This window comes from Maniola hyperantus, chromosome Z (genome assembly GCF_902806685.2).
Source record: "Maniola hyperantus chromosome Z, iAphHyp1.2, whole genome shotgun sequence".
Taxonomy (NCBI): Eukaryota; Metazoa; Arthropoda; class Insecta; order Lepidoptera; family Nymphalidae; genus Maniola; species Maniola hyperantus.
The window spans coordinates 14,478,239-14,491,632 of record NC_048564.1 but is presented as its reverse complement, the minus strand read 5'-3'; the positions used below and the strand labels follow the sequence as shown (position 1 = coordinate 14,491,632).

The 13,394-nt window shown below is 37.6% G+C and overlaps 1 protein-coding gene across 1 annotated transcript; it reads left to right on the top strand.

Moving 5' to 3' along the window:
• The first annotated feature begins 2,067 nt into the window (after window positions 1–2,067).
• Window positions 2,068–12,042, top strand: LOC138404508 (uncharacterized). Its single transcript, XM_069508700.1, has 7 exons — window positions 2,068–2,196; window positions 3,992–4,091; window positions 5,677–6,505; window positions 7,010–7,143; window positions 8,757–8,930; window positions 9,954–10,049; window positions 11,630–12,042. The coding sequence occupies exons 2-6, from the start codon at window positions 4,014–4,016 to the stop codon at window positions 10,035–10,037; spliced, it is 1,299 nt and encodes a 432-aa protein (XP_069364801.1). The 5' UTR covers window positions 2,068–2,196; window positions 3,992–4,013; the 3' UTR covers window positions 10,038–10,049; window positions 11,630–12,042.
• Window positions 12,043–13,394: the final 1,352 nt, after the last annotated feature.

The window sequence follows — 13,394 nt, the reverse complement described above, 5'->3', positions numbered from 1 at the left end:
GAGCGAGATAGCTAAATACATTTAAGCTCTTATTAGAACGTGACAAAATAATTGTTTGACATAATGTCCACATTTGCAACTAGCGTGGCCCCCTCAGTCCCTCTCGCTCAAGCAGATTTTTTTTACTTGTGAAATTGTCATTCCTTCTACACTTCACGTTGTATGTCAAATACTCACGTACAAATACATTTTGGCTAACAAAAAAAAGTGGCCACGGTGATAAGGACAAAACATAATCATTTTTTCATGTTCTAATAAGAGCTTAAAATATGCATAAATGCTATCTCGCTCTAACATTAAGTGTCACAATAGGGCTACCTACTTCTAATAGTCCTTGTTCTGAGTTGTGCTTTGTCCTTATCACCGTGGCCATTTTTTTTGTTTGCCAAAATGTATTTGTACGTGAGATTTTGGCAAACAACGTGAAGTGAGGTTATGTTGACTTCAAGTATTGTAAATAAATAATTGATTCGTTTCGTTGTTTTTTGTTTTTGAAGTTATTGTGTAATGGTGGGTTGGTATACTAATGGTATACTAACTATCTAGGCTACAATAGCCGAAGCGAACGTAAAATAGACGGAATAACATTTCACAAGTAAGCACCTCTGCTTGAGCGAGAGGGACTCGAGGGGCCACGCTAGTTGCACATCTGGACATAATATCTGCGGTTAGGCTGTACGAAGTTCGTCGGGGAAGCTAGTTTTTCATAAAAATCTGGTAGCACTGGAAACGTCAAAAAATGTTGTTTTATAAAATTCGAGTATACAATGCCACAAGCACAGATATGTCCAGATTTGCAACTAGTACAAATACATTTTGACAAACAAAAAAAGTGGCCACGGTGACGTAATGTTTTGTCCTTATTAAGGACAAAACATAATTATTTTGTCACGTTCTAACAAGAGCTTAAATGCATTTAGCTATCTCGCTCTAACAGTAAGTGTCACAATAGGGCTACTTCTAACAGTCCTTATTCTGAGGCCACAAGGCTCTCTTGACACTTGAATGACATTGACAGGGGGCGCTGTTGGAGAACAAAGGCTTAGAATTTTAAATAGTGTTAAATACCTATTCTAATGCTTAGAATATTAAAACAAGAACAAAGGGGACACTTGACAACGTTAGTTCCGATTTTCGCCACGCGCCAAGATAGCCTTGTCGCACTGTAGTAGAGATCAGTGGCTTAGAGGCTAGTCTATGGAGTGTAGATAGTCTTCCACAGTTCATTTTGTTGTCGTATGTTGGTGTTACTTCCTGTTTCCGCTTGAGTACACTTGAGTACCAAAATTGTATTACCATGTGTGTAACTTTTCCACACATAATTAATTGTAATTATTTTTATAAGCAAATTAATAGTAGTTAAGTATTTAAACGATCTAGCTAAAAATTTTGAACTTTTATGAATTGTAAACTTGCTTCTAATGACTTTTCTGCCTAATATTTCTATCGTGTTAGTTGCTAGTTGACGTCATGACGTACAAATATTGTCATTTATTGATCCCATCAAGGTACATTTAAACCAAGCAAACAAAGAGCCATAGCTAGAACAAGAGTATTCTTTCTTAATTTTTTAGTGTAGGTAAACGAAAGCTAGTGTTCAGCGTTTACGTAAAAATATCAATTATTAAGGTTAAGAATGAGAACCAAGAACAAGAATAATTATTCGAACAAGAACGCTATTACGAGACCGCGCTACCAAGAGCGAACAAGTATGAACACGCAAGAACGCTCTAGGCAACTATTCGTACGCTCTAGTGGCATATACATCAAGCGAGCGAGCATTATTACAATATCCCATAGAATAATATTTGCGAACGCAGACAGAACAACGAAAGAATGTTCTACGTCTGTCGACACTAAAAAAAATACAGTGGGGATAGAATGAGCATTCGCATGTGTGATGTAAACCGGCCTTCAGAAAACAACATCTTCGATCTGATCGTTTCGTGTCCGGTTACGGGACTCCAAAATATACCAACACATGGCAACATTAGGTATTCAGTTTCACCAACTTTATTAACCAGAAAATAAAACCATAGAGTAACAACCGTCACTTTACTTCCGTCACTCATACCTACCACCTACCACGTTAATACAAATCAAAATCATTCAAACTGCTACGTGCGTCGTAAAGTAAATAATTGTGAAGTATTTTATATAGTTAGCTGCCTGATTTTTCGGTGAAATTTATTTATTGTAAGTATTCTTTTATCATTTAATGTCTAAAAATAGCAGCGGCGTATGGCAAAAACTTAGAAATAAGCGGCTGTAATTTTTTTGGGTTCTTTTTAAGTCGTTAAAATATTGTGTAATTTTTATAATAAACAGCGTAAAACACCTCTATAAATTAGGAAAATCAGGGAAGTTTGTATGTATGTGGAAATTCATCCATATAAAATCTTATTTTATAAAACAAGTTCTCGCCTCGTTCGTTGGCCCTCTATGAAATATTCAAAAATCTAAATCTTATGGTGAAAACTGTATTGGAATCTACTAAGTTTAGAAACTATAAGTGAATAAGTGTCACCATGTAGTGAAACACGCATATCTGATTCAATACTGCTTTATTCAATACCCACACATAAGTACAATAATTATTTATTTTCATTCTACCTACATACACCATAATATTATGACCTCTAATGACCTCTACCTAGAAATTTGATTTCTATCAGATGATAATGCAATCTCAACTCATCGCCGACCTACTACTGAGCTAGGAGACTCATAGGCGAAGACTCCCCTTTACTGGCGAAACTACAAAGTCTCGATCACCGCCGCAATGTCGCCGGCTTATCGGTGTTTTATAGGATATATTTCGGAGAGTGTGCTCAGGAACTTTTCGATCTTGTCCCCCCTTCACCATTTTACCACCGAACCACGAGACGTCGGACGCGTTTCCATCCTTATGTCGTCGACATTCCATCTACACGCACGAAACGTTTTGCGTCATCATTCCTCATACGTATGGCTGAGGTTTGGAATACTCTTCCACGATATGTGTTTCCTACTAATTACAACCCGGGTATCTTTAAAACAAGAGTGCATAGCCATCTTCTAGGTAAACGCGTCCCATCTTAGGCCACATTATCACTTACCATCTGGTGTGATTGTGGTCTAGTGTATACCTATAATGAATAAAAAAAAGCACTGAGGCTGTAGTCCATTGTTCTGGCCATGTGCAGATTGGCAGACTTCATGTCATGAGAACATTGTGGAGAATTCCCAGAGATGCAGGTTTCTTAGCGATGTTTTGTTTTGTTTTGACAAGTGGTTTAATTAATTTCAAACACATAGCTCAGAAAGTTATGCGTCTGTGTGCTTGCTTGGAATTATACCCTGGCAATAGTGTCGCCAAGTGCAGGCAGTAATCGGTACCAGTACATAGTAATAAAATAAAAATAAAAGGAGGTCACTGAAAATCAGCATTGGGGCATCTGGTACCTCAGATATTTGCTATTGAGGTTTGTGTCTGAAGGGGCCCGACGTCTCAACACAAGCTGAGTGGCCTACCTGTTCGAGGTGTTGCACTGCTGTACATGACGATATATTGCCTACACCATGTACCACCTATATGATACCTCGAATAAACATTATTCTATTTTATTATATTCTATTCTAAAACTTGAAAATAATAAGTAGGTATCCACTTATTTTAATTAAAAAAAAATAAGTGTGGTTATTAATTATTATTTAAGATGTTTTTTCTTATAGTCAAAAATATTTGAAACTTAACAAATTGTATGTATTTTATCTACCTAGTACCTATATATAACATCATCTTGCCTATATGTATATATCATGCTTGGTCAATCCACCCACCCTGACACCCTTGAACCTCAGACTCCCTCCTAAAGGAAACAAACATCTTAACCTATAACCTATTATAGGATATTATAGGATATATATAGCCTACTACTATATATATAGATACTGAATAGCCTATTATAGGATACTAACATACAATACTAACATGTTGTATTTATTTCAGTGTTTTCAGATATTAGACTAAAATGGATGCTGATATGTTAGATCGCCTTAATAAGCTAAGAGAGAAGCGCATTGCGAGAGAGAAGGCACGCCTTGACAAGGTATGCTGGAAATATTTTCAAATATAATTTTTAATATATTACTTACATATTATTTTTTTACTTTTTGGAGTTTTTTAAATTTAATTTAATTTAATTTAAAATAACTTTATTGTTAATAGATTTACAGAGAGTAAGAATACAGGATACACTTAAAAAACAAAGGGCGACCTTATCACTAAAGTGGTCTCTTCCAGGCAACCCATACTTAAGAACTTATAGAACTGTAAGATGGGGAGTCGCAATGTAGCTATAAATATAATGGGGCCGATTCTCTTGTACACAATCTCTAAACTAAACTAAATTAACAGGTCTAAAACTAGTGCTTCCCTTTTCCGCAAGCAACATTATGAAAGGGATAGCAGTCGATTTAGACGTGTCATTTTAGTTTAGTTTAGAAATTGTGTACAACGGAATTAGCCACAATATATATATAAATATATATAAATATATATAGGTATATATAAACACATACACTCTAATAGGTACATACTATAAAATATAATATAATATATACAATATACATGTATATAAATAGTATATAAAATCAATATAGTATAATTTAATAAATAATACATACTACAGAGCTAACTGTACGTATAGTTATGGCAGAAAATCTACAGTGATAGATAGTGTTTCTTGACACGGTTTTTAAAAATTGCCAGCGATTTGGAGCGTCTTATTTCGACCGGAAGTGCATTCCACAGCGAAGCTGCTTTTACAGTAAATGATTCCGCGTAGCCATGCGTATTATGTTTGGTCGTTATAAGCTTGAAATCGAAACAGGAACGCAGGCCGCGATCACGTTCGAAGGAGCTAAAAAATTTGTTTCTTGTGTCAGGGGTTTCTTAAATTTTATTTTCTTCGAAATTCTACCGTTATTACAATAAACATTATGTCTAAAATTAACATAACTTTACTGCTTAGGACTTTGTCAAGCCACAGTTGTTGGAAGAGTAGCAGGTTTTTCACAATCATTGAAAATGTTAGAATTTGTGAGAGAGAAGGAAACTTATGAGTAGGTACTAGGTACTGGACCGACACAAAATGAACAACAACAACGCGTGTTGCACTGAAATACAAGGAACTGAATGAATCACGTCATATTGCGGAGCTTCACAATGTGGCCATTTTTATATTAATCGCAGTAGCTCGACCGTTAAAGGGGCAGACTGAAATCCGAAACGTCGTCGGTTCAAACCTCACCCGTTGCACCATTGTAGTAACTCGTACCTACTTTTTTTTTTTTTTTTTTTTTTTAATAGATATAGCGAGCAAGCGAGCAGGCGGGTCACCTGATGTTAAGTGATTACCGCCGCCCATGAACATTTGCAGCACCAGAGGAGCCGCCGATGCGTTGCCGGCCTTTTAGGAATTTGTTGGTCCGCCCCTTGAAACTGGACTTGGACTTCTAGCACAAACTTTACGCTTAGTTGGAGGGGAAAGGAGAATATTAGTCATGATAAACATGGCTGATATTCTAAAAAAATCCTTTTATTTTATCACAACTTAGAACATGTTGCCATCAAGTGTTATGTACTCAAGCCTTAATCTTAAGAAGTCCTAATCAAAAAAATAATATTTTCAGTTACGAGAACTTAACAAAAAAAAATACGACAAATATGACTTTCACCCACCAAAACCAACTGTTTCAACTATATCTAGAACCAGAGCAGCTTTAGCCCCTAGCACTTCTAAATCTGATATTAAGACTAGTTGTGTTAGTAGAATAAACAGATGGAATGCACCTAAATCACCACTCACCACACAAACACTCCTTCCAAATAAAGTTAAAGAAAAAAAAGATAATATAAACTCTAAAGAATCTGTTTTCGACAGGCTTTACAAGCCTAAAGTTGTACATAAACAAGCTGTTGTACAAAAACAAACTGTTACAACAAAACCAAAAACTGGTCCAACCTGCACAAAAAAAGCTAGTAAAGATGTTACACAAAGAAAAGTTCGACGATCAATATCTGCAATTGATTTAGAAGGTGTGAATAAAAATGAATTGCCTGACTGCATTCATAATAAGTGGGCGTCAATAGGAGACCATCTTCACAAGAAATCCATACAAGACTCAAATGATGATGAAGGCGACAGGGGCGATGAGGATTACAAAGGCGAAAAAGTAACTTCACCAGTTACAAAAGAGAGTAAGAAAGTCACATTTCAAATACCTCCACAGCTAAGCCCTCCAAACAGTCCTCCAAATCCGGAAAAAGACATACAGGGATTGCAGAGTTGGTTAAACAAAAGGGGGAAATCTTTAGACTCATATTACCACTTGCAGTGGTTTGGACTAAATTCTTTAAGTAATCGTAATATTAAACCACACGAGGAAGCGTGGAAGTTCGACGACGCTCATGAAAACAAAGAGAATGTAGCATCTGGATCGGGAATTAACAATAGAAATGGTAATTTTTTTTCTCAAGCCCCTTTGATTTTCAAACAAAGAATTATATGTCTCAATGGACAACATTTAAATACAATCCCTTGTAAAACACTTGCAATCTGTCATACATATAATAACAGTAGGCGTCACGAAAAAAATTTCTGGTCTTTAACCTGTGCAATAGGTAATTTATTGATCTATTTGATCGTATGATACGTGTTCCCTCATCGTTCATCCGATTGAGTTGAAAGTTCGTACAGTTATTTTTCACACTTGCTTTCTGATATATATATATAGTCGTTCTAATCTAGTTTCTTCTAGTTATATTATCATAGGTATATTTTACGACATAACTGAGGGGAGCTCCTGCGGTAGTGGAGCGGTGTGAGAGTGAGAGAGAGCTCTCGCGTCACGTCATCACACTCTGCCCGCACCGCCCCACTATCGCAGTTGCATACATATTGCGTAGTACTGCATCTACTCAGTTATGCGTTATGCCTGTAGCATATTACTTGAATGATTCAAGGTAAGCTGGAAAATGAAGGAAGCCCCCGATTCCCTGCGCACAGGACTTCACCAATGATTTCTCGCGTCTCTGAGGCGTTGAACCACGAATTGCTTCTCGGCGCTTTGAATGAATTGAAGGAGCTGTTGCGGGAGGTAAGATATTATTAGTTTTCCTATTACGGTTCATGAGATACAGACCGCTGACCAGACAGACATACGGATGGACTTAGTTATTGGGTACGGAACCCTAAAATGACAAGGAGATTACCGTCCCTTCTATCCCCCACCCTTTCTCCTCTTAAGGTAAGGTAAATAAAGGAAAAAATCTGAAATAATAGCTAATCACAGAGAATCCAACCTCACGAGTACGCATATACAAGGTTTTGCATAAAAACAAAATCGTAAAATGTTGGCGGGGGACAGTAGAGAATGCTTCGTTGTAATTGGTGGACTCAAAAGTCACGTAATCAAGACAATGTGCGGGGGTACCGAACTGGCGTGGGCTGACTATGCTAAGCAACTGCCTAAGCTCGGCGATCTGGGTGTCCGGCAATTAGGCATCTATAGGTGGTCTGTGTAGCTAACAGAGGTTTATTTAAACGTGCGTGCACTAGTACAGTTTATTAGAAACTAGCTTGTGCTCGCGACTTCGTCCGCGTGGACTTCAAAAATTTCAAACCCCAGTTTCACCCCCTTAGGGGTTGAATTTTTAAAATCCTCTCTTAGCGGATACCTACGTCATAATAGCTATCTGCATGCCAAATTTCAGCCCGATCCGTCCAGCTGTGCGTTGATAGATCAGTCAGTCAGTCACCTTTTCCTTTTATATATTTAGATTATTATAAGTATAGATTAGAATAAACCTTTACAAACATACTTATAGTCGAATTTTTAATTAAACAACACGTTTTGACATTAGCTAATGTAAAATCGTAGAATAATGATACCATATTTAAGATGTTGATAGTAAATAAATAAATAAATAAAAATATTTTTTATTCAATTAAATTTTTACAAGTATTTTCGAATAGTGATGTATGTGGTTCAGTTGTGTCATGTGAATGAGTCAATGTACCAGTTCCTGCTTCTCTATTTTACATTGAGCTCACACAAGCAGAGTAAAAAGGAAGCATTATAAAACTAGTACAGAATTACTAAAATAAAATAAGTACCTAGAGGTAGGTAAGATTTGTATAATGGTGCTTTAAAAAAGGGGTTTAGGATATAATTTTCGTGAATTTAATATATTTTATTGAATAATTAGTTTTTTTATAATTTTGATACCATTAATTCCATTAAACCATCAACTCACAATGTTAGACGCCTTTCTAAAGTTACCCGTAGCTACCGTACCAACTCAGTTGGTGATTCTTTTTGCCCCTGCAAATCTGGTAGCATTGGAAACAAAAAATTTTGTTTAATTAAAAATTCGTCTATAGTTTTGCGACCCCAAAATAAAAGGGATTTGTTTTTGAGACAGTAGGTAATTTAACTGAGTAACTATTTATATGGTTTCTACTGGAGTCTGATTCATACTTAGCTGGTTGTTCTTAATCACAAATACAAATATTATGTTTTAAGCCAAGCCGTTTCTAGTCTCAAGTAATCCGTGTTTGGCCTGTACCGCGCACTCAACCGTCTCGCTTACTTTGCGATAATTTTATTTCTACCCACTTTGTTTTGTATAAAGTCGCAGTTGATGTGTGGATAAGATACCTACTGTTTATTTGTTAAATTTCTCATGTAAGTGAATTTATGCTTTTCAGGATTTCAACTGCGAACAAAGCGCGTGTTGGCTCCGCGCGTTGTACACGCGTTTCTCTACCGCGTGTGAATCATCTGCGACCTATTGGGAGTGCCGAGCGGAGCTCGCGCACCGGCAGGGAGACTTCCCAGTGGCGCTGCAGTGTTTGGAGCAGGCCATCGCTAAGAGCAAGGAGGTACTGTTTACACGCACGCACTCACGGACTCTCTCTCACATACACACACACACCCACACACACAGACACACACACGAAAACACGCAGTGCGTTAAGGCGCTGTGGCTCGCTAATTTTCCTTCTCTCTCGCACATTCTAACATTTTACACTTTTAAAAAATGTGGCTCGGCCAGGTCTTAAAGAAAATTACGTTCATTTTATCGTAGTGTATCTAATTTTGATACAGAAAAATGGGAATGAAAATCTTTTTTCTCTATGAAATCAATCAATCAGCCTGTTTGCGTCTACTGTTGGACGTAGGCCTTCCCAAGAGCGTGGCACCACACGATCCTCCGCCTTCCTCATCCACCCACTTCCCGCCACCTTCTTAAGGTCGTCAGTCCAGCGGGCTGGAGGTCGTCCCACACTGCGCTTGCGGTCTCCATTCCAGATCACGTTGCCCCAACGGCCATCTATGAAATATTAGCTGATATAAGCAGGTTAGATAGAACAGCACAGTAGCGCGCATCCCCCTTCGCACGTGCTTTTACTATACGCAAGTTCGTTTTGTTGGTTTGTCCTTCAATCACAAGTCACAACTTACAAAAAACCGCTTTGCACAACCGGCCTAAAGCGGCGCTTCCCTTAAAACCAAAGAGTTCCCACGGGATTTGCAAGAACCTCAAACCGCGCGGACGAAGTCGCGGGCATCTAGTATCTACAATTTTTTTTTTGAAGAGTTGATGCTCTATGTTACCTGTTTTCAATGTCTCACTAAGGGGATTCTCCAATCTATGAGTACCCTTATTATAAATGCGAAATTGTGTTTGTTTGTTGGTTTATTGGTTTATCCTTCAATCACGTCGCAACGGTGCAACGGATTGACGTGATTTTTTGCATGGGTATAGATAAAGACCTGGAGAGTGACATAGGTTACTCCCGGAAAATCATAGAGTTTTCACGGGATTTTTAAAAACCTAATTCCACGCGGACGAAGTCATCACAAGTAGGGCATCGCCTAGTAATTTATATTTTCTATTTCAGATACCCGCCACCCAGACCAGATCAGAGGAAGACTTGGACGGTCTGGTTGACAAATTCAAGCAGCGTCGGATAAATCCCAACTGACGAGAACACACGGTAAGGTTTGATGATACAGTTAAACTACCGCGGCTAATTCTCACATCCTCTTCAACTGTCCCAAACTTCGCCATCCTCTCTATGATGTCCTTTATGGGGGATAAAGTCCCTCGTCCTATTAATGTTGAATGTTTGTGTTTAGTCCATATTGTAGATTTTTATGTAAATCTCTATATATAAAAACTAGCTTATGCTCGCGACTTCGTCCACGTGGGCTACACAAATTTCAAACCCCTATTTCACCCCCTTAGGGGTTGAATTTTCAAAAACCCTTTCTTAGCGGATGCCTACGTCATAATAGCTATCTGCATGCAAAATTTCAGCCCGATCCGTCCACTAGTTTGAGCTGTGCGTTGATAGATCAGTCAGTCAGTCAGTCAGTCACCTTTTCATTTTATATATTTAGATGAATCGCTGAGCTAATTCTATAATATTCCTTGAAGTACGAGGATGGTTCATACGGAGAGAAAAATTAAAAAAAATTGCCTGAAAAAGTAAAAGCAACACTTTTCTATATTCCCATACAAAGGATTCGTAATAATACTTAAAAGTCAATTTGAACTTTAATAGCATACGATAAAGTTTAAGTGCTAGTGGCAATAGGCTTTCCGGCAAGGCAAAACAATTGAGTGACGTGTTAGGCGGTACGAAGTTCGCCGGGTCAGCTAGTTTTATTATATACTAGCTGCCCCGGCGAACTTCGTACCGCCTAACAGTCGATTCTTTTCCGGATTTTTTTAAATTTTTCTCTCCGTAAGAACCATCCGCGTACTTCAAGGAATATTATGAAAAAAGAATAAGTGAAATCGGTTCAGCTTGTCTCGAGATTTGCACTTAGCAACACATTCAGCGATTCATTTTTATACTTATATAGAGATTAAACTGTAAATATTAATGTGTTTGTCCCTTTATCTAATGTTTTAATTCTAACTAACTAATCATTTGTGTTTTGTTCTTGGTTAAGGACTGTTAGTCCTAACAATTTTTTTTACTATTTTGTAAATTCTTAAAATTCAACTGTACAACAGCTCTCACCGAACAATCTTCGTTAGAAGATATTTAGACCTTGAAGTGTAGGTAAAAATCTTCTAAATATATAAAAGGATTGACTGACTGACTGATCTATCAACGCACAGCTCAAACTACTGGACAGATTGAGCTGAAATTTGGCACGCAGATAGCTATCTATTATGACGTAGGCATCCGCTAAGAAAGGATTTTTGAAAATTCCACCTCTAAGGGGGTGAAATAGGGGTTTAAAATTTGTGTAGTCCACGCGGACAAAGTCGTGAGCATAAACTAGTATAGTTCTTGCATTTCACGAAGGCGAGTGGCTCACGATTGTGTTTAAGTCGTATCGGTACAAGTAAGGTGGAGTAAATGTGTGCGTTTGCGAGCGCTTGCTTGCGACTGACTAGTCCGACGTGCACGCACACTTACGCAATGTCCGTGTATACGACGTAACCACAAGTAAAGTTCACTTGCCTTCGTGAATTGCAAGAACTGTATCATCATAAAAATTATGAATAGAAAATTGTTCATTGGAACAATATAAATTAATATTTTACTGTCTATTCTAGGTAACCAAGTGGCACTCCAAGACGCCGACGGTGACGCCGGTTCGCCATCGTCCAAAGTCTCACCATTACGTGTCTGCAGCTCCAAGCAGGTTCAGCTTCAGGCAGCTCGGGGCAGGGTTCCGGCCCAACAAGGCTTTCTGTGAAATTGAATAAGGAATTGAAGGCTTTCTCTGAATATTGACCATCAAGTGACGAATAAACAATGCCCAGTGACAACCCTCAGAACATAATGATTGAAATGTGATAAATAATTGTGATATTAGTGTTTTGTGATGTTATAATAGTGATAATTGAAATAATTGTGATAGTATTTTGTGATTGTTTAGAATAAGCATTTCCAATGTAACTTAATTTATTATTACTTTGTAACTACAATTTTGGTACATGAAAAATAAAAATAAATAAACAATTGAGATTGTAATAATGATTGATGCAGGTTTTAGACAATCGCCCTACTGCTGCACTACTGCTATATTAGTCCAGTAAATAGAGTAGTTAACCTCGCACAAAATTTCCGATCCAATTTCTTTTTTTATTAGGTTAGGGGTCACTGACCATAAAAATGACAAAATGCTGACAGATCCAGGTGGAGATTCGATCGCAATCTTGAAGGAAAGTTTTTGGCTGATATCTCGAAAACTATCCACTTTTGGGTAAAAATTATGTAGACTATTATTGTAGAAAACAAAATTTCGCATCTTTTGTTTCCTGTAAGCTTTTTTAAACAAACTTTTACAAAAAAGTTTGCAAGAAACAAAGGTGCAAAATTTTATTCTACAATAATGGTCTACATAATTTTTGCCCTAAAGTGGATAGTTTTCAAGATATCGGCCAAAAACTTTCCTTCAAGATTGCGATCGAAGCTCCACCTGGATCTGTCAGCATTTTGTGATTTTATGGTTAGAAGTGACCCTTAACCTAAAAAAAAAGAAATTGGATCGGAAATTTAGTGCGAGGTTGACCAAAAAACGGCTTTATTTACTGTACTATATATTCCGCACAGCACAGTTTCTGATTAACATTTATTTTCTGAAACATCAGTACCAGTAGCCTTATTACAAACTAGCTGATGCCCGCGACTTTGTACGCGTGGATTTAGGTTTTAAATATCCTGTGGGAACTCTTTGATTTTCCGGGATAAAAAGTAGCCTATGTCACTCTCCAGGTCTTAAACTATACGTTGCGACGTGATTGAAGTACAAACCAACAAACAAACACACTTTCGCATTTATATAAAGGGTACTGATGCGAAAGTGTGTTTGTTTGTTGGTTTGTACTTCAATCACGTCGCAACGGTTTGACGTGATTTTGCATGGGTATAGATAAAGACCTGGAGAGTGACATAGGCTAGTTTTTATCCCGGATAATCAAAGAGTTCCCACGGGATTTTTAAAAAACCTTATTCCACGCGGACGAAGTCGCGGGCATCAGCTAGTACAAAAGTCTCGCATAAGTTTTTATGAAATAGTTTATCCCCTTTTTATATACTACTGGTTGCACTTCAAAGGACGCTATTTACTCTTGCCTGTTAAATCTTGGAAATAGTCCTCTTCAATTACAAAATTTTCACAGGAAAATCTTTAATGAACTTTTCTGACAGAAGTGGATGGAGCAGGGTTCAATTTGGGCACGGTAGTTCCCTGCAGTTTTGTGTATGCCGCACACAAAAACTGATGCAGTTTTTTTATGGGTAGGTAAACGTACCAATTGCTTGAACCCATTCTTGAAATCTGAAATATATAATGTTACTAGCTGATGCCCGCGA